Source organism: Typopeltis vanoorti, chromosome 24 (assembly GCF_054136105.1).
Source record: "Typopeltis vanoorti isolate ZY-2024b chromosome 24, IOZ_Tvanoo_1.0, whole genome shotgun sequence".
Taxonomy (NCBI): domain Eukaryota; kingdom Metazoa; phylum Arthropoda; class Arachnida; order Uropygi; family Thelyphonidae; genus Typopeltis; species Typopeltis vanoorti.
This window is the reverse complement of record NC_143572.1, coordinates 59,496,149-59,522,284: the sequence shown is the minus strand read 5'-3', so window position 1 is coordinate 59,522,284 and position 26,136 is coordinate 59,496,149. Positions and strand designations below refer to the sequence as shown.

Here is a 26,136-nt window from a genome sequence, read left to right as displayed (position 1 = left end):
AACGGAGAGAACTGGAAGGACATGGTACTGCACCCTCTCACTGAGGAAGCTACATGAAGAAAAAGAAGAATAACCTTTTGTGGGTGGAAACCACATAAAAATAAATAAATAATAAAATTATGTTATAGAAAGCAGAGACTCTATAGCTCAGTTGGTGATGACAATGCTCTTTGGCTGGAAAAACAGTGAAAAAAAAAAAATTAACATCTTTGTGATATAAAGACCATCTAGGTCAGGCGTGGCCAACTTCATTCTATATGAGGGCCAATATATGATGAGTGGTAGCATCACGGGCCACACACTTTTAGACAGAACTTAAATAAAAATAAACTCTGCATTTTTTCAAGGCAGTAGTTATATGTATTGAATTACTATATTTGTTAAATCATTTTACTACTGGGGGAACAATATAAAATACTTGAAACTGAATCTCTGAAACTGATCACTGTAACCAGAGCAGAGCAAGTGACTTTCAACGATGCGTTACTCTGGAGAGCATAGAAATCTACCACTCCCACTACTACAACTCGCACAGAGAAGCAGTAGATTTTATAAATTGAGTGATCTTTTTAAAGCAATTTTGATTCCGTGTTGAGAATATAAATTGTTTCCATCATCAGAAATAATGAATATAACTAGTATATCAATCAGAAAATCTGCTGTCGAAAATAATGCTAAATTGATAATACATATAATTTAATATAGCTTTTATCCTGCCGCGGGCTGCACAAAATCACGTTATGGGCCACATGCGGCCCACGGGCCTGCTGTTGGCCACCTATGATCTAGGTAATGTATGCTGTTTAGGCTGCTTAAGATGAAAATTTCCATAAAGTAGTTTCTGATGTGCAACTAAAATTACTGAAGTTGTTAAATATTTTTATTATTATTATTTATCATAACACAATATCTATAAAAACTATTATGGATAGGGTGCACACTATCACCACTGTTCTTCATCATCTGTATGAATCACATTATGAAGAAAAGTGGTATTAAACCTGTAGCAGAATTGAAGAGGGCTCTTTACTTGATGCAAATAATGTTGTCTTCTTCTTTCTCAGCCATTTTCAATCCACTGCTGAATGAAGGCCTTCCCCATGAACTTTCAATTTTCCCTGTCTTTTGCTTCCACCATCTATCTCTTTCCATTCCAGCCAGTTTTTCTATTTCATGTGTCCCTCTTTTTTTTTTTTTGTGGGGGGATATAAACATTCTATATTTCTCAACCCTGCTTTGTCTTTTATGTTACTTTTACTTAAACTTAACTTCATGTAATATTGCAATGGTCGACTGCTGCCGTTTATTTATTTCTACTATATCTTATGTTCTCATGCTTAACAAATTTATTTGTTTTGCAACTGCGCCAGTTAGACTGTGTATTGAGTGCGAGATTTTAAGCTAAAGACAAAGCAGATATTGTTAGCATTCCCCTCTTATGTTAATTAGTCATGTTCTTGTCTTCTCTTTCTGGTTGGTAGCCACTGCATTACTTTTCTAGTCCATCTGTTGTCCGTTCCTTGAGCTGGATGTCCTGCCTATCTCCATTTGGATGCTTCTACAGTTTCAATTGCATCCAAGACTTTTGTCTGTGATCTGATCCATTCCTTCCTCTTTTTATCCATTAGTGTTATTCCTATGATGATTCTCTCCATTCTTCTTCTTTCTGTCACTAGTATTTGTTTTTCTATTTGTTTAGTTAGTGCCCAGGTTTCTGAGCCATAGGCGAGTATTGGTAATATGTATTGGTTGAATACTTTATTTTTCAGGCAGATAGATAAGTTATACTCCTAATTAATCCCAGTACAAGTTTGTAGAATTCCTTAACTAAATTGAATAACTGGTATAACAAATTTAATATGAAAATCACAATAAAAAGATCAAACTAGGTAGAAGCTTTAAAAAAACACCAGCTGCATTCTGAATGACAATGTATAGAATAAGCTAAAACATTTCAGCTATTTAGGCACAGTTTGAGAGGAGATGGAAAATTCCATATGGACAGAGTTATGTAGGCAAGATTGCTTTGGTACCTTTTAGTATATTTTGTTTGCATTTTCACCATGATATTCATAAAACTCCAATTCCAACTCTATTAGCATAAAGAGAATCTTTGCTCTCTTTTCTAGACTTAGGAAATTTGAAAATGCTTTAATAATGACAGTGGATTAAAAGCTGTTTTTACAGCTTTTAATCTTTTATTTATTTAGTTTTAAGAGTACAAGGCTTGTTTAAGAACCCATACAGCCACATGAGCCAGTTTATTGTAATAAGAAATATGAACATCTTTTTAGTGAAGCTATACTTGTGAATAGTAGCTGTATCACTAAACAACCATGATCCTACGAGGCAGTCCATCTGGTTTCAGCCTTAAAATTTGTGGTGTATATACATCGCAAAAGCTGTTACCATTCTATGGAATGCTTACAGTAGGAAATGTGTACACAACTTGTTTCATATAGTTCTAGTATATCTAATAAGAATCTTGAGATATCTCATGAATTAATAGAAATTTAAATGGTGATAAAACTCATCAAAGTTCACAACTTTTCTTATTAGAAACTGGAAATGGCTTGCAGTAGTAGTATTGTTTAGACTCCAAATTTTCTAACTTGTCTTGGATGAAAATTTGATACTTTGGGAAAAGGAATAGGTGGCCTTTTTTCTCTCCCCAATTTAGGAAATTTTACAAGACTAGATTCGATTTCACGGCCATCGAATAAAATTAAAAAATTATTTTGATATCACAAAAATTAATTTTGAATTTTCAATAAATTTTTCCAATAGCAATTGAAATAATTGAGCAAAATCTGCTGTGCAGGAAGTGACATATTTTTAAGAGAACTAGTGAACAGAAGTAAAACCACATGATTTGCATCATTTTATTTTTAGCTTCCTTCTTCCTTACCTTTCCCAAATGTATTAATAAGCCATCAGCAGATTGATAAGACTGGCTGAACAGTATATCTTGGTTAGTACCATTTGTGCCAACCAAGCATCAGCAGTGCTCCATAATAAGTTTAAAAAAAAAATGGAGGGGGGGGTAAGGTTGCCTTTCAATAAAAAAATAAGATAAGTATATATTTCCCTCCCTCTCAGTGGTAAATAAACAAGAAATAAGCACTTATTGGTTTTTATTATCATTTTAACCCACTTGCAACTATTTAGAATCTAAAGTTTTTCTGTATGAATCCTACCTATGTTCAGACATAGGATTCACACAGTGCAATCAGTTTAACAGGTTGCATTTTGTTGAGTTAAGAGGATAACTAGTTGCCTATTTATTAACTATTTCTTAATACAGTGGATAATTAATACCCACATTAAGACTGATTAATTTCTAAATATCCTCATAGTAATGTTTGATTAACGAGTCGATTGATGGTTAATTTAGTATAAATTAAAATTGTCTATTTAGTTACTATATATTCTGTTGTAATTTATACTGATATTTGTATAGGTGAGATTGGCGCACAGAGACCAAGTGGCAATCACTATAGAATTAGATGATGTTTTGGAACATGATCCTGATCTAGCAGATGCAATAGTGGAAAATGCTCGACGCTACTGCAGATTATTTGCAGATGCCATATATGAAATGCTTCCAGATTACAAAGCAAGAGAGGTAAATATATTTACAGTTTTTGATAGATCCTTAAAAAACGTCCCTAATTGGAATAAAAAGGAACAACTTATTCTTAAGAATAATTCATTTTCCAAAATGGTTGCTAACTGCCTCATTTAAATGGTAGTACAGAACATTGTCTAATACACAGATGTCTACCATAAAACCTGTTTAAAAATAACATTGCTACAATTAATTTGCTAGCTTTTTATATCGATTCTCATAGACAGGCTTATACGTTGGTTATGCATTTCTAAATCACTTAGGGAATTGAACAACGTAGATCCGAATATAAATTAAATTATACTTTAATAAATATTTCCGATATTTCGGCAACGTCACGTTGCCATTTTCAAAAGGAACTTACAAAAAGGCACATGCTTGCAGGCACTACAACACAGTAACTGAGTATGAAACCGGACTACATCCGGTTTCACAAGTACAGCCATTCTGGTCTTGCAGACCATGCTCTGGATACACTCCACAGAATACAGGTGAAGAAAGCTACAGTAATACACCGTAGCAAATACAAATTCGAAAGACTATTTATGGAATCAGCCTCAGCCCTAAGAAACTCCCCAAACCTCAACAAATTTGGTTGTATGCAACTGCCCCAAATTTGGGAGACATACATCAGCAGACCTTCAGCCCAACGGCCAAGAACACCTACTTAGCCGCTAGAGGGCACCATCAGGACTTCTAGGAGAACGATAGCTTCATACCTTCATACTCAGTTACTGTGTTGTAGTGCACGTGCCTTTTTATAAGTTCCTTTTGAAAATGGCAACGTAACGTTGCCGAAATCGGAAATATTTATTAAAGTATAATTTAATTTATATTCGGATCTACGTTGTTCAATTCCCTAAGTGATTTGGAAAAGCTTTTTATATCACTTGGTGCAAGTTAACTGAACTTGTTAGTCACTTTGGAAACATTTTCATAAATAAAATAAAAAGTTAGTTTTTCAGTATTCTAATTTTATTCCTGATCTATCCAAAACCATTGTGGGTGGTTCTTAAGAATACTGGAAAGATGAGACAGAGGTTTGAGGTAAGGTGGAGGATTTTAATTCACAATAAAAACTTATAATATAATAGATTACCAGTTGAGATCCCATTATATCTCAAAAGAGAAATTACCTCCTGGCTAATCCACTTACCAAAGAACAAACATCATCCTTTTTTATATCCTGGAGTGTGAAATGCTCTGTCACCATAACTTAGATATTAACAGATCTTCCTGCCAGTAAGCTATCTCAAAACAAGGGTTGCATCTGCTACCATCTTACAGCAAGACAGGACTTGCAGACCATGATTCGGCACCCTTTCACAGAAATCATTACAAGTCAGAGAGACTATTTTTAGAGTCAACCTGGCAAGGAACACTTTCCTAACCTCTATAAATATGGCTATATTTATTTGGAAGATGATTATTCTATAAAAACTTGAATCTAACAACTGTAAATATATATATATATATATATATAGTGAAGAGAGTGTGAGGAATTGTTTTAGGGAGAGAGTGTTAGAGAGGATTTCGGATGGACTGGAAAGTGTACAAGATTGTTGGAAACATAATTCAAAAGTAATCCTGAGCTGTGCAATCGAGGTGCTTGGTGAGACATCTGGAAAGATTAGAGAGCAGAAGGAGGGTTGGTGGTGGAATAATGATGTACAAGTGGCAGTGACAGCTAAGAGGAAGGCAAAGCAGAAGTGGGATGAGTCAAGAGTGGAAGAGGACAGAGAGGTGTACAAAGAGAGAAAGCAAGAAGCCAAGAGAGTTGTGGCACAGGCGAAGGCCATGGCATATCAAGATCTGTATGATCAATTAGAAACAAAGGAAGGACAGAGAAAAATTTACCAACTAGCGAAATGTAGAAATAAAGCAGCTAAGGACATCTTACATGTGAGGCAGATCAAAGATGCTGAAGGAAGAGTATTATGGAGGGATGTGGACATAAGAAACAGATGGAAAATATACTTTGAGGGACTTCTGAATGAGGAAAATGCAAGGACTCACAGAGGAGATGGGCAGCCTTCTGAGGGGATGGTGCAGAACATCAGTAGAATGGAAGTGACGGAGGCCATGAAGAGGATGAGGAATGGAAAAGCGGTGGGCCCCGACAGAATTCCAGTGGAGGCATAGAAGGCACTGGGGGAAGAGGGAATTGACCTGCTGTGGGACCTGTTCATGAAAGTTTGCCAACAGGAAAATATACCCGAGGAATGGAGGGAGAGTACTCTTGTTCCCATCTACAAGGGTAAAGGGGATGCACAAGACTGTAAAAATTACAGAGGAATAAAGTTGATGTCCCACACAATGAAGATCCTAGAAAGGGTTCTTGATGGTAGATTGAGGGAGGAGGTGGAGATTGCAAAGGAACAATTTGGCTTCATGCCTGGTAGATCAACAACAGATGCTATCTTTGGGTTACGACAGATGATGGAAAAATATCGAGAGAAACAAAGGGAGCTACATCTGGTATTTATTGATCTGGAGAGCATACGATAGAGTGCCAAGGCAAGAAGTCTGGAGGTGTCTGAGGGAGAAGAAGGTGCCGGAGAAATATGCCAGGTTGGTGCAGGAAATGTACAGAAATGTGAAGACAAGTGTTCGGACCTGTTTGGGACAGACAGAAAGTTTTCAAGTAACAGTTGGCTTGCATCAAGGGTCAGCATTAAGTCCGTTTCTGTTTAATATTGTGATGGAAGTGGTAACAGAGGAGGTGAGAGAAGATGCACCTTGGACAATGTTGTATGCAGATGACATCTTGCTGTGTGTAGATACAAGAGAAGAAGCGGAAACTAAACTGGAAAGATGGAGAAAAGTACTGGAAGAGAGAGGTATGAGACTGAGCAGAAGTAAGACAGAGTATATGTGTTGCGCAGTGGGCGGTGGCCAGGAGACAGACCTGGAGCTGGAAGGAAATGTCATCAGGAAGGTGAGAGACTTTAGATACTTAGGTTCGACAGTGGAAGAAGATGGAGGAGGTGAGAAGGAAGTGGGATGCAGGATACAAGCAGGTTGGAGGAACTGGAGGGAGATGGCTGGAGTGTTATGTGATAAGAGGGTGCCGATCAATCTGAAAGGCAAAATTTATAGGACAGTAGTGAGGCCAGCTATGACATATGCTATAGAAACTGTGGCCCTGAGGAAAAATAACATCAGCAGGATGGAAGTAGCAGAGATGAGAATGCTTAGGTGGATGTGCGGTGTGACCAGAAAGGATCATCTGAGAAATGACTATGTCAGGGGAACAGTGAAAGTTACGAACTTAGGAGTGAAAATACAGGAGGCAAGGTTGAGATGGTTTGGTCATGTGATGAGGAGGGAGGACGAATATGTGGGAAGAAGGGTCATGCAGATGGATGTGCAAGGAAGGCGGAAGCGTGGGCGGCCAAAGAAGAGATGGAAGGAGCTGGTAGAAGAGGACTTGAAGATGAAGAACTTGGATGTGGTGACAGCCCAAGACAGGAAGGTGTGGAGGAGACTCATAACAAACAGTGACCCCACTTAAGTGGGAGAAGCTGCAGAAGAAGATATATATATATAGTGAAAAATGTGGGGTATCCATAAGTAGAGAATAACACATATGCCACAGTAAATAACTTCTTTTATTATGTAAATGTTTCATCTTATGTATCATAGACATCATCAGTACAACTAACAAACAATAGGAATTGAATTCAAAAAATTAGTAATGCACATGCTTAAATTGGAATCCCTCTATGTATACAGTCGTATGTTCATGGATTAAAAACTACTGGGCATTAAAATGACTTAAATTGAAATAACAATATAGCAGATCAGTTATTGAATACAGTTGAGTATAACAATTTCCCAAACTTTTGGAATAGTGAGGCAGTCATTTTGATTAAGAGCAGGTCTCTGAAGTAAGACTTTCAGCACATTTTTTTATATAACTGTTCATGTTTATATGTCGATGTATATAGTAACTTGGTTTTTTGCCATTTTATATTCCGTATTGTGCAAGGCCAGATTTGTGATGATTGATAAGATGTCTTGATGTTCATAGATATGTTTATTTATAGATCTTCCTGTTTGTCCATAGTAAGACAAGTTATATGAACATGTTACTTGGTATTCACCAGGTAGCATCATTGGTGAGCGTTTTTCTTTTGGAGAAGGTAGCAAGTTGTGAATTTGGTTGATGGGTTTGTAGGGAGAAATGAGTTGATATTTTCTCATAATTTTTGCCACACATTCAGAGATGCCTTTTAATATATGGAATAGGTCCTGTGGCCTTCTTCTTGTCTGGATTGATTTGTAGGAGAGTGATTAAGTATTTTTTGGGGGGGGTGTTATTGGATCATATCCATTTAGTAAGCAGCTATTTCTTTGATAATTTCCAATTCTTGTTTTAGAGATTCTTCAGAAGAACAAATTTTGTGTACTCTGGATACTAATGATTTTATGATGCCATATTTTTGAGATGGGTGGTAAGCTGATGTATTATGTATATAACGCTCTGAAAAAGTTGGTTTTCGGTAGACTGAAAATGGATCCATCTTGTTTGTGCTGGATGTGTACATCAAGAAAGGAGATACCTGTTGATGATTCCTTTTCTAGTATGAACTTGATATACAAGAATGCAGGGTGTTTTTTGTAGAAATGAGTATAAGAGTTCAGGTTCTGTGTGACTCCAAACTGCCAAGGTGTTATCGACGTAGTGTAGCCACAGTGTTGGTTTTGGATCAAGAGCAAAAATTCTGTCGTCTAGGTGTTCAAGAAAAAAGTTGGCCAAGTTAGGTGATAAAGGTGAGCCCATTGCTGTTCCTTCCTGTTGTTTATATATTTTATCTTTCCTTCTGAAGTAACCTGATGTAATTATAAATTTGAATAATTCTACTATGTCTGGTGGAAATTTTTGGGTTAACAATTCTATTGTTTCCTTATGAGGGATATTAGTGAAGAGAGAGAGAGATAATGTCAAAGCTTACTAACATGTCCATTTAATGTCTTTTATCCTTGTATGAAATTCTGTGGAATTTTTTTTTATCGAAGAGGTTGATAGGGGAAGTGGCTTGCAAAAGGTTCTCCCTGTTTGGATTCCAGATCAGGGTTTCTGGTTTCTTAACCTATCTGTAATGCTAACATATAGCATCACTTTCATAAGTGGGTGCACATAAAAATAACCAGAGAAATATAAGCTGCTGTATTAACATGTTTTGTGGCAATCACCAATCTGCAAGTAGTGATATTCGAAACCACAGCCTTCTGGATATCCTTTCTAGGGATATATATCCAGAAGGCTGTGGTTTCAAATCCTACTGTGGGCCTAGATGTTTCTGATGTCCATCATTCATATATACAAAATATACTTTCCCAATGTGGACTGTATCGCCATGAGAGATTGGAGACTAACCTCATATCGCTAGAAAGAGATTTTATTGTAAATCACTTTTTTACTTTTGAAAAGTGAACAGAATATGGCACTACGACAATAAACATTTTATGAAAAACTATATGCCTAAGCAATTGTACTCATACATACCTAGGAAGGATAAACTTCATGTTTGACCAACAGGATTGGTTATGACTTACTATTTTAGAATCCAGAAAGTAAATCTTGACTCAAGTAAAATGGCTACAGGCGATAGTAATTTTAGTAGTGAAGTTTCTTCAATTAAAGGAGATAGTAGTGAAAGTGTAGAAGCATTTTTTAAATATGCAGAAAAAATTAGAGATTTAGGGGAATGATTAGATTTTCATTTATTAATTATTACAAAGTATAACTAATTTAAAAAAAAAAATTTTAATTTTTTTAAATTAGTTAAAAAGGGGTCCAAAAGTCACCACTGGGGCAGTGTAAATGCCAAATGCATGGAATTTGTGTATCACACAACGGCAGGTGCTAGGAGGGTTTAAAAAGATGGACATGGGATTTTTCCTTTCGTTCTGGTTGTTAATACTGCCACAGTGATGGCACTAACATTGCCCCAATGTGCTTTGCTCGTCAAGCTGTACTACCTAAACAATTGCAAATCTGACCTGCTCGGTTACTGTGCTCTGCGACAAATGCTTGGTCATTTTGAAGAAATGGGATCATTAGTAGTTAGACCTGGCAGAGGCCACAAACCAATTAGTTCACAAAAAGCAAATAAAATTGCTACTGCTGCTGTGGAGTAGATCATGAATAACAACATTTGTTTCTGCAGTGCACTTGCTGTATCAAGATACGTGGGACAACTGTCTGGAAAATTATACATAAAATTCTTCATTTCTACCCATTCAAGATAACTCTAACACAGAAGATGCATCTGCATGACTTTGAAAGTCGACTGGCATCACCTGTTAATATTCCTTGCTCAAGTGGAGTTGGGCATTGCGTGGCCATGGATGATTTTGTGGAGGAGATGATGAGGCTCACTGTTCCTCTGAATAGAGCTGCGAATACCTACAGTTGCCATGTATTGGGCTATGCTAAACACGCATGCAGTCCAACAAATTCCTTTGCATCCACTCAAAGTTATTGTCTGGTGTGGGGTTACGGCTTCATTTATCATTGGACCATTCTTCTTTGAGGACATTTACCAGTCATGTCCAGTGACCTGCTCAGTTACTGCCGAGAGGTATACCATATTAAACTGTTCATATTTGGTCGTTTGAAAGTTAAGCATAAAAAACTTATTGTTTAATACTGACCATATACAAATATTTTAACATTCTTTGCCTACCAGTTTCGCTGGCAAACTGTCTAGCTTTTTCAAGGCGTTGACGGAAAAGTATAAAAAAATACTAGTAAATGCAAATTGAAAGGAACATTAAAACGTTGTAAACACTGTAGTAGCGAAGGTTGCATGTTTGCGTGACAGAGACTGAGTGGACTTATTGTTCTTAATCATTATCACGCATGCGTGTTTGTTGTAAACGCATAATGTAATTACTAGCTAGCTGTAGTTCAGATGGATTTAGAGAGAGGATGAGGTTTTTCCATGAACTATTAAGAATAGTACCCTGGTTTCTGTTGAGGTTTCTGCCAGTTTTTAACACTACTGCGGCTTCCTTGAATAAACAATGTCTATAATCGTCGTCTAAATATGGCATGGAGCTATTTTGCCACTCTATCGTGTGGTTAGACGTACAAAAATGATGTGCTAAGCTGGAAGAAATACTTCTGTTGTGGTTTACATCACCAACGTGCTCTCTCTGTCTGATCTCCAAACTCTGTGAAGTTTGTCCGATGTAGGCGAGACCAAAGGAGCAAGGAATGTAATATACTCCTGGATATTTGTAGAAGGGCACCTTGTCTTTTGGTGATCCTAAAAAATGTTTGATGCTGGTGGTTGGTTTGAAGATCATTCTGATGTGGGCTTTTAGTATTCTGGCTATTTAATAAGAAATTGACTTGATGGAGGGAATCACTACAGTAGAAATGTGCTGGGAGTTTGGTTCTTCTTGTATGGGGTTGTCACCGTATAGATATTTTTTGATGATGTTCAGAGGGTATCCATTGTGGTATTGTTTTGGCTATTAGTGAGATTTCAGTCTGTGTATCCTCCTCTTCTGATATAAACTTACGTGCTCTATTTTTCAACATATGGATAATGCTTAGTTTGTGTGTCTTGTGATGGTTAGAAGTATAATGAAGGTATCTTCCAGTGTCTGTCAGCTTTCTGTAAATAGATAAATTGACACTATAATTGAACATGCAACCTTAGCTACTAGAGTGTTTACAACGTTTTTAATGTTCCTTTCAATTTGCATTTACTAGTATTGTTTATACTTTTCCGTCAACACCTTGAAAAAGCTAGACAGTTTGCTAGCGAAACTGGTAGGCAAAGAATGTTAAAATATTTGTATATGGTCAGTATTAAATAAGTTTTTTATGCTTAGGTATACCATATGATAAACAGTTTTGTTGTGCCACAGCTACAGCAGCTCCTGCATGAATTCAGTCATTTTTCGTGCAGGATGTGGGGGTGCAACACATCTGTTAATCAATACGGGGGGTTTTTCAAGGACATTTCACGAAAGCCAGAGAGATCAGCCTTGTGTTTCCAACTACACATCCTCTTCATTCAACATAATATTACCTCCCTGTGACTTCTGGCTCTGGGAATTTCTCAAAGACAGGGTTTATCAAGATCATCCTTATAAATTGCCACTGCTGAAAGATAGCATAACGCAGCATGTGCGCAACATCGGTTCTGGCCAGCTCCATTCTGCCATTGAACATGCTGTACAAAAGAGACAGTTTGTGACATACTGGGAAGGGCAACACTTGAAACGGTACAGCCTGTGAATATAAATGTGCCATTTATACTTGTGTCACTTTTCTCCTTGCATACAGAAAAAATACTACGTCTACATTCAGTACATCGTATAGTGTCCTTCTTTGTGGTGAATTTTATAACCCCCCCTCCCGATATTGTTTCAGCATGATGTGCAATGTATTCCTGCAAAGTTTTGCAGCATTTGGATCACTGGATGGCACTCCCCCAAGGCCTTAATCAGGAATACTTTAATTTTGATCACCCTGTATATATATCATTATTATTTATACTTAATGTGTTTGTAACAGTGGCTTCTTAGCTTCATATAAACAACATCTGTAATTCTATGAAGAGGTAATTAATCTTCTAGATATGGTCTGCTCTATTATTATTAATGTGTCTGTCAGTTTCATGTTCTCTATCTGGCTTGCCTCTAATATGAAAAACTGAAGTTTGCAGGAGGAAAATTCGGCCACCTTCATACATCTGCAGACATTGTAATTTACTTTCAGTTGAGAAAACTTTTTTATAATTTCTTGTGTCCTTAAAGGGATTTGAATCCAGCTGAGTTTAATCCTTAGTTATGTTTTGGATATAACTAACTTTAAGATTCTGTATGTGATATGCATTCTGATGCATAACTGTGAAAACTGGTATTTACACCAGTGAAGGTAGTGTTACTTGAAATTATGTTGGTTTCAAATTATGAACATGCATTCTGGTTGAATAATCATACCCATGAGTTGGCCTAAGGCAGAATGCACTGTAGGCCGAGAATGGGCAATATATTGCATATATGCTCTGCTATGAGCACATGTGCAATATATATTAAAAATTTCTCTAGATAGATAGTAATTATTCTAAAGTTCTCATTTAATTCAATAGTAATGATTGTTCTTCTATTAATACAAACATTCAAGGTCAGGAAGATGTTGTGATTTATATGGTCTTTTTATCTGTGAAATACTTTGATGCTATTTTAGTTTTAATATATCTTCAGGTGGTTGCCAAGGACTCTCTAGATGTATACATTGATCACAGGCTGCTTATGGAACAAAGACACCATCAACCAGGTGAAATTCGTAATGTACAAAATCAGTATCCTCCAGAGCTAATGCGTAGATTGTAAGTGTCTTGATATTTCTTTTATTATGATGTTAATTATGCTGTTATTTTATGTATAAAATTTGTTTTGTTAATTAATTCAGCCTGAAGTGAACACTGACTTCAACAGAACTGAGATGAAATATTGAAAGAATTAAAATTAGTTTTTAATCCTTTCCTAGTGCTGTAAGTATTCCATTAAAATACCGAGGTTGAAGCAATGCAGAAGTCATATTTCCATAAGCCAGTTACCAAAAGATGTCACACCTTATTATTAAAGTTACTCTGGATTAGAGAATGATGTTGGGAGTTTTTTTCCACTTGATTAGACTATAAATTATATATTTAGTTTAATCCTTTATCCACGTGTAATCAAACAAAGCTTGCACCTGAAGTATCTTTGGGACCTTGTGCAATCACCTCTTGGTCTGGGTAGTGACCCTTCCCATAATGCATAGCATTATATATGTCTGCAAGGAGATGTGCTTTGCATTGTGCGATACTAAGGAAAGTGATGAGAACTCAGTCCGCCTTTGCCAGAGTTGCTTCAGTCTTGAAGATACTTCAAGCGCAAACTTTGTTTGCTTACACTTGGATAAAGGATTGAACTAAATATATAATTTAATAATGATCGTAAATGAATATATTATTTTTGTAGTTTATTGCCTCTTACTCAATCTCTTAATTTATCATAGTAACAATATCCTGCATATGAATCTGTAATATTAACAAATATTGCTCTTATCATAAAAAAGGAGAAAAAGTAAAACACACCTCTCACATGTCACTCCCTGATCTTTAAGCTCTGAACGTATCTCTTTCTCGGGAACATCAAGGAGATCCCATTCTGATATCGCTCCTCTATAAGAATTGGGTGTTTTATAAGGTATTGCTGTTATTAATATTCCACTCATTGATGTTGCTGAAATGATCTTTCCACAAAGATATCACTAGAACATAATTTCTTAACATTTTTGGAAGGTCTTGCCAATCCTAACCCTTTTGAGTAAAGAAGGGTGGCATTCCTTGGCTTTTCACCAGTTGTGTGGATGATCCAAAACTCTCTTATATTTATACTAGTATCATACATCTTTTATTTCTAACTTCTGTTATCAAATGCTGTATCTACAGTATCAGTACTTGATTGGAACTTTGTTAGGTTCCCTGAAAACTTTGAGGATGTTCAAGGGATTTTTGGTTTGGTGCCAGAGCTCCCCCACACATCGATGCCCACTTACTGGCAAAGCACTGGCTGCACTTTGGAGTTGAATGCCAAGACTATCCTAGACCATGGGATGAGATTTGTTGCAACACTGTTGACCCTTACAGACAAACCTGATTGATCTTTTTTTCCCAGCCGTCCAGGACTGCCCATCTTGCCAAAGCAGAGGCCAAAATAGTGCATGACTACCAAGATCTCTCCCCCCCCCCCCCCCCACATGGATATCCACGGGTTGCACCTCACGGTGGCAGGGTTTTGGATCCCAGTGCTGATGGTCTGGTAGAAAGGATAGGGAAGAGAGCAAAGAAAAGAATACAAGAAGAAAAACAAAAAAAGAATGATGAAAAGGGTCAGTGCCATGGGGTGAGGACTAAGGTGTTGTAAATGTGGTCAAGTTAGTGAGGACATTGTTATTAGAACTAATTAATCAGAATTAATTTTGCCCTGTTACATAGCATAGAGTTTTCATAATCCTAGACAATTGGATTGGGTGACTGTTTGTGAATGTATCTACCAGTGTGTGTGTGTGTGTGTGTGTGTGTGTGTGTGTGTGTGTGTGTGTGTGTGTGTGTGTGTTTCTGTAAACCAAGAATGCCAGGGATCCATTAGATCAGGGGTAGGCAACCTTTTCAGACTCGCAGGCCACATTCAACTTCTATTTTTAATCATCAGGTCGCAAGCGTCTAATTAATAGAAAATAGTGAGTGAAAAAAATACTTAAGTTATCAATTTTTATTATGTCAATCTTAAAACACACAGAAATATTTAAACTACGAGATATGAAACAATGAAAAATGATCACGTAAAAACAAAGTAATATAGTTTATGCATCACAATATGTATGTCTCCCTGCTTAATGTGGCTTTTGTAATTGTTTTCCCTTAGTCAAATTATCCAGATCCACTTGATAATCTGAGGTGAAAATTCAAATTGAAGCATGCAAATATTCATCAGTCAGTCGAGAAGAAAATTTCTTTTTTTTTTTCTACAACTCATGAAATGCTTGTTTGCGAATGTATGTGCTTCCAAATGCGACTATCATCTTCTTTGCGAAAATTATTAAACCTTCTAATTTTTTGTAAGCATCGATAAAATGTTTGAATATTTTCTAACGAAAATGCGTTCTTTAATGTTTCATTGTGTTGTAATTCCAAAACGTCCATCTGTAGTCGGTTTGGTACGTCATCAATGTCGACATTAAAAGGGTGCAAAAATAATCGCATTTCGATGCTATTTTTATGAAAATCCACAAATCTTATTGAAAAAAATGTTTTTAAATCTTCAATAATACCAACAAAAGTTTCGTTTTGTGTTTGCCATCCAACTGTAGATGCAGATTTGCAACATATATAATGATGTAGATTTTCTTCCATCATATGTTTCAACAGACAGTTTACTTTTAAGAGCTTTTATGTCAGAAAACAGTTCTATTAGTGATTTACCTTGGCCCTGCAGGGTCGAATTAAGTTCATTATGGTAGTTGTAATATCTACCATAAATGCAAGAGACATGATCCATTTTTTATCCGATAGTTGTGGGACAGTATTTTCGTGTTCCATCATGAAAATATCTATTTTGGCACAGCACCTCTACTTAACCATCTAACACTTGACTAGTAGATAGCGTCCTCTTGAAATGTCCATAACGTCTGTTCTTGATAAAATTTTCCTGGCCACATGCCATGTAAGTATGGTCAACCTTTTATGGGCCACATGCAGGCTGCCGGTTGCCGACCCCTGCATTAGATTGTTCTGTAAACAAGATTATCTAATCTATTTAAAAAAAACTCTGTTTTCAAGCCTCAACAATCACAAGAAAACACCATAGTAAACTTAATGTCCTTTACTCTCATGCCAGAAGCAATTAATTCACTTTGTCGTGGCTGTAACTGCTCTCGCACCTAAGAAAATGCCAACAGAGGAAATGATTCTAATTGAATGAAGGATCTCAGCTTTCCTACTCATGTTGCAAACAATATCAGACTGATACAGTTTGCAATACGTTCTGTAAATGTACTAAAAACCACCATAAAGCAACCTCTTCCACAAGGAATTTGAGGCCACTGGAAATGAGGACTGACAAAAGAGTAGTAATTATGAAAGCAAATAAGGAGAATGCAGCTGTAGTTCTAAACAATTGCGATTACACATGATAAGCTTACCTCTCTGTTTAGAGATCATTCCACCTATCCTCCTTTAAATTATGATCCTACTGCCACTTAAAACCTTTTACAAGCTGCAACAAATTTTAAAAAAATATTCAATTCTAGAATTCTTTCTCCCCCCCCCCGAATATACTAGGTGCCAGAGACCCACAAACAAAATGTGCCATTATGCCCTGTGGTGTATGATATTGATCCATCAACATGTAAATTAGCCAAAATACTCTCCTGATATGCTAGTGACACCTCTTTATACATAAACTAATGCCATTTTAAGGCAAGTATAGAAAACTACATTCAGCATGCTGATATAATGGTTAGTTTTGTCTCTTCTCTGTTCACCAGTGTTCAACCTAAAGATGCTTTAGACCTTCTGAGCTGAATTTCCTTCCAATATCTAGCCTTGTTAAAGTTCATCGTGAATTTTATTTCATTTTGCAAGGAAATTTTATAATCAAATAGGAGGACAGCCTGTGGCTATCCACTTTCTTCTCAACCCCCCAGGTCATGTGGATCAGATGTGCTCATGCCTTTTTAATACATCTAAACAACTAATATTCTAAAATCCAGTTCACCTTAGAAAAAAGAAACTAGATATACTTTGATTACATACTAACCTGATGGATTGTTGGCATTCTTGGTTTACAGAAAATGCACACAGGTAGGTAGATACATTCACAAACACACTATTACCACCACCTCCTAACAGTATATACTAAGACAAGGAGTGATGAGAGCTTGGTCCACCTTTACCACGAGTTGCCTCAGTCCTGAAGATACTTCAAGTGCAAACTTTTGTTTGCTTACACTTGGATAAAGGATTAAACTAAATTTATTATAGTCTAACAAAGTGCAGTACAACAAATACTTGCACTAAGACTAATAGCAGAGAACGTTCGAAGAAAGAACAAAAAGATATACTGCTGTTGAGTGGACTTCCAAAAAGCATTTGATAATATTGACCAAAACATAACATGGGCTGTCTTGGAATCCTATGGTGTGGACAATAAATTGATCTGCCTGCTGAAAGATATAAACAGCCAAGCACAAGCAAAAATCAGGATAGCAGATGAGAGTGGAGATTGGTTTGCCACTAGTTAAGGCACAAGACAAGGGGACCCAATATCACCAATCATCTTCATCACACATCTGGGAAGAACACTAGATAAGATTAAAGAAGAATGGAGGCATTTCAATAAATGGCATGAGAATAAGTTGAACTCTCCTATTTATTTCCTTTTGGAATCCACAGTTTAGGTCAATGAGATGACCTAAGTATGTATATGAAGAGACTCTTTCCAAAAAATTGTTTTCTATTATTATGTTTTTTGGTGTTACTAAACGATTAAACACGATTTTAGTTTTTTTCTCTGTTTATCTTTTGACCGACTTTTCTGCTTTCATGATATAGGTCTTCTGGGGGGGGGGGTTTGCAAAAATTATATCATCTGCATATCTTAGATGTGTTAAGTTTCTGTTATTAATTTTTATACCAAGGTTTGTCCAGTTTATATTATTAAATATTTCTTGAAGGACTGCTATAAATATTTTGGGTGATAGTCTCCTTGTTGGACACCTTTTTCAATTGATATTTTATTGCTACTCGTGTGAAGTTTGATTGTTGCTGTTGCAGTGAGGTATATTGCCTGGAGGAGGTCCATATATTCTCCAGGAACTCTCTGATTCTGGAGTGCATTGATTATTGCGTTAGTTTTGATGGAATCAAATTCTTTTTCATAATCAATGAAGGCTAAACAGAGAGGCAATTGGTTTTCTTCTGCTGTTTCTATTATTTGTTTTACTGCATGAATATGATCATCTGTGTTGAAGCCTTTACAGAATCCTGCTTGTTCTACTGGTTGATTTGAGTCTAGAAGAGGTGTTAACCTGTTTGTTATTACTTTTGTGAGAATTTTGGACAGATTAGAGAGAATGCTAATTGGTCTATAGTTCTTTACTTCTTCTTTGTCCCCTTTTTTAAATAACAGTATCAGAATAGCATTTTTCCAATTTTCCAGTATCTTCCCTTCTTCTAGGCATAAATTTAGTAAGTTTGTGACATGGTGAATTATATTGTTTCCTCTCCATTTAATTAATTCTGTGTGAATTAGGTCTTCACCAGGACATTTTCCATTTTTCATTTGTTTTATTTCATCTGAAGTGAATGGGGGGATGAATTCCATATGCGATGGAGAGGAGTTAAGTCTAGTTTTTGATTGAGTTTTTCTTCGTAATCCTTCTTGTTTTCGATAAGGTTTAAGTTGAAACTTCTTGATTTTTTGTTGTTTAGCCATTTTATTCTTTCCAATTTGGGGTTTATTTTAATTTTGGCTGGGACCAGTCTGTGGTCACTTCCTGTTTTTACTTGATTTAGTACTGAAGTATCTTGAACTATTTCTTTATTATTACACAGTGTATAATCTATTTCATTTTTTATTTCTCCATTGTCCATTTTCTTTTGAGGGCTTTCTTAAAAAATGTATTCATAACATAAAGCTTGTTACTGATAGAGAATTCTGTAAGAGCCATTCCTGAGTTGCTGCTTGTACCATATATGTATGGCCCTATTGTATCTGTTTGGTGAATGGGATGACCTACTTTGGCATTAAAATCACCCATTACTATAGTAAAGTTTTGATTGCTATTTCTTTTTTTATCTAGAGTGTGCTGCAGTGAATCATAAAATGCATCTATCTCTTCATCTGTGAGATGAGATGGCAGCATATATTTGGATGATCCTGATTTTTTAAGTTTAGAGTTTATTTGAAGTGTAATTTCAATTATTCTTTCATCTGTATAATTAAATTTTTCTATAAGGTGAGTAATTGTTTTCTTAATTAGAAATCCCACTTCGTATTGTCCTTTAGTTTTCCCATAATAGTATAGGTAGTCTCCATTTTTAAGTTTTATTAAATGTTCATCCTGCCTGCAAGCTTCACTTAAACCTATGATGTCCCATTTAATGTTTTAGGTCTTGCTGTAAGATGGTAAGGTCTTCCTCTTCCTTAAGTGTTCAACAATTAAATGTTCCTGTATAGAGGAAAAGAGGATTACTGTTATATGTATGAGTACTTTGGGCTATTCCAGTATTAGCTTATTATTTGGGAAAGCTTCCCCACTGCATCATTCACTGGTCTCCATAAATGATTTCGATCAGAGTAGTCATATAGTTGGGGAAATTTAGTCATATTCAGTGATTGTCCATTCTGGCCCTAGGCTTTATGGCCTTTCTTTATTCTTCTTGGGAGATGCATTTTATAGCTTTCTGCCAGCTCTATGCTTAGTATCAACTTTGCAATGGCTCATTATGATACCATGTTTCCCGGGGGGGGGGGGGGGGGGGTCAATCACGTGTAGGCATGATACTAAGACTTCCTGGGTATGGCCTTCCAGACTTCACCGAAATATTGACACTGTCATCTATATCAGTTCCATCAGGGTTTTTGACCGTGTTGTAGGTTGCCAGCCCACCATGGAAATCCATCCCAAGCTTAATTGTGCTCAACATGCTACAAGCATGACTGATGGCTAGTCAGCCAAGATCCTGGTAGGAGAACACAGCTAATCCCCCCCCCCCCCCCATGGATACAATCCTCACCAAATCTGGAAAAAAAAGAAAGAAAGAAAAGAAAAATCCCAATACCATGCATCCATTCCCCAGAAGAGAACCATGAAAAACTCATAAATCCTCAAAGTACAACTTGCAACCACATAGAAAATTGGTATCCTTTATCCTCTCCCCAAAACGCAGACCAACCAACATAAGAATAATCAAGCACAATGACTACAGCCACACAGGACTTGGTAACCATGCTTTGAAAACCCACCAGAAGATACTCTAGAACAGGGTTTCCCAAACTCTGTTTCACAAGAAGTTCTCCTGGAATTTGTCATTTTAGTTTCCTAAGCATTTTATGAATAAATATTTTATAGTGGAAATATTCTGAGGAGAATAATATTCATGAATATGTCGAAAAGCTCAGACCCAGAACTCCTGATAACATCTGTGTATTGTTAATTTTCACACATCAAAACTTTTCAACATTTGGGAAAGGGAATACCGCTGTTTATGACCAGTCATAAAAATTGTCTGCAAGCGGATTATAACAATGGGCGGTGTATCCTCTGTTCTCAAAATGGAAGGAAATGACATCTGTGTAGCAAATGTCAGTGACCAAGCGGCATATTTTTAAACATGGAAATATTCATGAATTATTGTTAATTTTCGCACATCAAAATCTTTCAACAATCGGGAAAGAGAATACCACTGTTTATGACCGATCATAAAAATTGCCTGCAAGCCGATTACAAAAATGGGTGTCGTATCTTCTGTTCTCAAAACTGAAAGAAATAACATCTGTGTTGCAAATGTTAGTGACCAATCAGCAAGGAAGTATAAAGAAAATTTTTCCACTAAAATTGAAGATCAAGGTAGTCTTTATCCGGTTCTCAAAGTGCCGTGATTTTTTAAAAGCATCTCCAGGATGTACAAAAGAAGAGGGAAACTACCCCACCACACAGGAGAAAAAGTCTGTGTTCACTCATAAGTACTTATAATATTATAAATTTTTGGATTAATGGTCAGAATGGGATATGTCAATGAAAATCAGCACAAATTAATTTAATGATGTTGGTCTGAGGAAACTACAAATATGCTACAAGATTTCATTAGTCCAGTGATTGATAACTGATTTAAATGTAATTTGATATTTGTCAACATGTCACACCGTATACATAAGTGTACTAATACTCTTTATGAGTATGCCATAATTAATGATTAATATTGTAATGTGTTAATAATTAATTATTCATTAATACATTACAAAATAACCAAGGTGTTCTGTCTTAGGAAAAGTTTGGGAGATGCTGCTCTAGAAAAAGGTCGCTTTATCCCATTATTGCAAATAAAATTTTGAGAGAGTATTCCTAGAATTGCATTGATCTTAAGAAGCTGCTAAAACCTCGACAAATTAGATTGCATGGAACCCCCCCCCCTTAAATTTGGAAAATACTCATCCTCAGAACTTCAGTCCAGCAACCAAAAACATCTCTTCTGGTCCATTTAGGAGGTGCTATTTAGGACTTTAGGCTTGGCTTTTATTACCTTGTGCACTGACAGGTGCTTGCATGCACCTGTTTGTGCACATCGATCCCTGACAATAACAATTTGACTTTGCAAAAATATCAAATATTAATTACAATAAATTTAATTAATATTTTAATTAAATTTATTGTGATTACACATTGTAATTGATTTAAAAGATACCATTATAGAGACAGCTAACATATAAGCCTTACCACCAAACAAAAATAGTAATTTGATAATTAGGATCTCCGTTAAATGGATCCATTATTGTGATGATTTGTATTGTTCCATGTGAAATGCTTCTTTTTTTATGATTGTGTACAATTTTTTTTTTTTTAATACTATGACTTGAAGTCAAAAGTGTAATTTTATTTCAAAAGCCTAAATCAACCAGATTCAATGCAGTAAAGAAATTGTCTAAATAACAATACATTCTTGTACTTAGATATACCTATTTGTGGATGCAAGCAGTTCTTTTTGCATATAAGATTTTTCAAATCCTAGAAACTTGAGTTTGGCATATTAAGTAAATTTTGGCAGACATACTATCCTGTCTGCCCACTAGCTTACTGACATGGATAGATATTTTATGTTTTGTCTCTGGATCTATGTATGGTTTATGGGACCATAGATAAAACCAGATTTACTAGGATAAGGTGGAACTGTTATCCTAGTGAGATTGGTTTTCTCTCTTTTATATATATTTCTTATAAAGACTCTACTCATACTTTCCAATGATAGAGCACATTTGCTACAGACCGAACTATTAAGGTTTCCCTGTCACATATACTTAGATTTGTTTTGAACACACAAATTGACACTTAAAACAATTTTTTTTTTTTTTAATTTTGCCTTGTGGGAGGGGGTGCATACCTCTAAGTAGAATTTCATGATATATCTGTTCATTTTAATTGGTATTTGGAGTACCTAATTTTTTTTTATTTAATTTTTTTTTTATTGTTTAGTGAAGTTTACTTTAAGCCACCTGTGAATCAGAAGCACATGTCTGTGCGGCAAGTCAAATCTCAACATATTGGAAAACTTGTTTTAGTGAAAGGAATCGTAACCCGATCTACAGAAGTGAGGCCTGTTATGGTTGTTGCTACCTATACTTGTGATCAGTGTGGTGCAGAAACTTATCAACCAGTATGTATTATTTTTTTTTATATGTTTATGCTGAAGATAGTGTTTGACTTTTTTTTTTTTTCTTTTTTTTTTTTTGATAATGTTACTTTAACTTGCTCATTTTTCAGTGTACCTTAAAACATTCATTTATTTAGCAAATACTAGAAGAAGACCAAAATAAAGATGTAGAGATCTGTAGAGTACATCCCATCCACAAAAAGTTGTATATCTATAACATGTTGTGTCATGGGTCAAGATGGACTGATGGATAATTCAGAAATCCTGATGTACAAACCAAACATGAAATGTAAAAGTTACTTCAGGCCTCCATTAAGCAGAGTAATGATCTCACTCTGGGAATTGAAATTCTTTTCCCACTTAAAGACACCACTCAGACTTCCTTACTAAGTGGGATTCAGACCTAGAGTGTTGGTTGTTGGGAGAGCAGAAACAGCTAATATGGTAGGCCAATTGGATTTCTTTGCATCAAAAGTAGTAGAGGATGCTAAGGATAATATGTAAGAATGTTCCACAAAACAAAAATTGATAGAATTAGATATAATAGAGAGATGACTAGAGTAGAGAATATTATGAAGTATTGTAAAGCTTGTAAATGGAGAATTGGCCGGCCATATTAGCAGTTTAATAGATAAAAGATGGACAAAAATTATGCACTGAATTGAACCAAGAGAAGGAAAGATTGCCAAAGAACAAGATAGTGGACATTAGCTAGGGACAGAAACAGCTGGAAACTTATGAGAGAGGCTTGTATCTAGCAGTGGATGGTAAGAGGCTGAAAAATAAAACAATAACTAACTCCCTATGAACAGTTTTCTTTGAAATAATGTTGTTAGGTCTTCATTGTCAGATTTTGCATTTTCGTTTTTTAAGATACTGTTCAATGCATCACTTCATCTAGATCTTAGTCTCTGGGTTTTTTTTTTTCTGCCATTTTAGCATCACACATATACACATTCTACTTCTCTTTCCTCTTCAATTCTGTTTAAGTAACCACTCTGTCTTGGGTGAGCTCTGCTCACATTTTCTTGAATGCTAACATTATCCTTTCTAATGTCTTCATTTTTAATGATTCTGCCATTGATACCATTTATTCAATCGTAATTTTTCTTAAATCTATCATATTTGTAGTGTGGTCTTTTTCAACTCTAAATAAGACAACTCTGTTGTCCATAAGCTAAAACTCATTTGAACACTATCTTTGTACACTGCTGGCATAATGCAGCTTTGCTTTCCATAATCTGTTGACAAATTAAATGTGAAGTCTGCACTAAAAATTGCATTCATTATAATGTGCATTTTCATGTGTTTTGAGCACAACATGCAAAATGATGCACTACAATGAACTACAGAACAGAAAACTCCCATCTTAAGTCTTAGAACCAGTTCTGTTTTAAGCTCACTATTACAAAAAAAAATAAGGTATATATTGCTCATTAATGTCCTATACAATTGTAGCACTTTTTCATATTCCTTTTCTAGTTCTGTATAACCTCAACTTTCTGACCAAATCTTTCTATTAGTGTACTGTTATTTCTTATCTCACTTACTAATTCTTGAAAATAATTTATCCGATTTTTTTTAATATATATCACTTCTATTATCTCTGATTCCTTTTACAGCTTCTTCCATTTTGACACTAATCATTAATGAGATGTTTCAAAGAAACATGCATTTTTATAACAGCTAGATTAACTTATACCTTGTGGTTCATGTTTTAAATGTGATCTTCTCTCTCTGACAGTGTCTTTGTAATATAGGATGAAATAGATTGAAGCTTAAGAAATTCTAATTTTCTATATATGTATCTACTGTTATAAAAATATAATACTAATCACTTTTATTTTAATATTCTTTTGATTTGAGAATTAAAAAAAAATGATATTTTAGCATGCTGCATAGCAAAGAACTAGTTACCAGTGCTCTGTATTTTGTCAGAGAATGGTGAAAAGTTACTTAAGTGTGTAACAAGATAATTTCCACCAATAGTACTTAAGGAAAGGAAGGATTAACTGTAATGTTGATAGCTGTAACATTAAATAGTAAACTAGGAGCTTGAAATATGCAGATTATTTGTGTTTGATTCACTGAATGTCTCACTTTAAAAAATAAAAAGTACAGGAATTCTCTGATCCATTACAGAGAGTAATGGACAAAGAAAAATAACAGCAGGGAATGAATGTCAGGTTTAGAAAAATGTTTTTTGGGGAAAATTTGAAGATAAATGTATTTCTACTATTGGAATTATTGAGAGAGAGAGAGAGAGAAGAGATGTTGAAGTGGCCAATGCACATATTTTAACACATTTTGAGGAGAATGGGAATTACTAATGCCAGTTCTGATGAATGACCAAGGAAAGAGATTCAGAAAATGAAAGAAGTATCTATGTGAAGACGGGGTCATTAAGTCTAATTGTTTTCTTCTTTACCATCATATATTTTTAGGAAGTCCTTATGGTCACCACCACAAATGTGAAAATCAGTATTCATTGTTGGGACAGATTTGCAAGTTTTAAGGAGTAAACACAATTCCTGAAGCAAAAGAAAGAACCTAATTATTTGAAATATGCTTATGTCACAAAAGATTGGAGGTTTATCTCAAGAAGAGAAATCTCATTTTGCTCAGAGATTTGTATATTCTGGGCGAGTACGAGCTTTTTTGTGTCAAATAAGACAATTCAGCTGGGTTTCATGTTCCATTATTTTCCACCATTTTATGCAACTTGTCTTTATGATTGGTCTTATACAATGCTGGTATAGACAGATCTGTGTATCCAGTACTAATAAACTGTGTTGGGGTGGCTATATTGTTTGATGGCATGCGTCAGTTATCCATTTTAGATCACACCGATGAACCAACTAATAATCAATTTGTGGGGCTCAGCCTCCATTGCTATATGTAATTAAGTGCGAAGTTCTCTTTTTGAAAAAAGGTATTTGCAACTGCAAAGTCATAAGCTTTGACATGTTCTAGGATGTTAGTACCTTCCTCATTTCTATGCCGTATCCTTGTCTGCCATACACACATTCAATGCCATCTCTTGTGCAGCCAACATATCCATTTAGATCTCCTACAATGAATATCTGTTAAGGTCATTCCAGAATTCATCCTTTGTCTTTTGTGAACATCCAGTCTGTGGTGCATAGACAGGTATAACTTGTTAACTATTAGTTTCTATATTGATCTTAATAAAGATCCTTGCTTCTATGATGGAATTACATAGCCTCTGGCTTACAGTTACTGCAACACCATTTTGCCCAGACTTTTGTCCAAAGTGGATTAGTTTATATCCTTCACCAATGTCTCTAGATTTTGCACCAGCTGACTGTTTTAAAAACAGAAAGATTGACGTTGCCTGTATACAAGAGACAAGAAACTTCAATCTTTCTGTTTTTAAAACAGTCAACGATCTCATGACTGTGTCCAGTTAATGGTTGCTAGTTGAATATTCTGGTTTTGGGTTTGAACTTGCTTCTTGCCTAGCCCTAGTATTCTGTTCGTATCATTTGGGCGATGCTGGTACGGGCATCATTTGCTTAAGAGGAACGCCTTAGCATA

General features: G+C 35.7%; 1 protein-coding gene across 1 annotated transcript in view; it reads left to right on the top strand.

Annotated features, from left to right (window-relative positions):
- Window positions 1-26,136, top strand: part of Mcm7 (minichromosome maintenance 7) — a 146,437-nt gene that overhangs the window by 29,577 nt on the left and 90,724 nt on the right. The window contains exons 3-5 of the mRNA XM_090413327.1: window positions 3,461-3,625; window positions 12,863-12,987; window positions 22,401-22,581. Of these exons, the coding sequence (XP_090269453.1) occupies window positions 3,461-3,625; window positions 12,863-12,987; window positions 22,401-22,581 (471 nt within the window). The remainder of the gene's footprint in view (window positions 1-3,460; window positions 3,626-12,862; window positions 12,988-22,400; window positions 22,582-26,136) is intronic.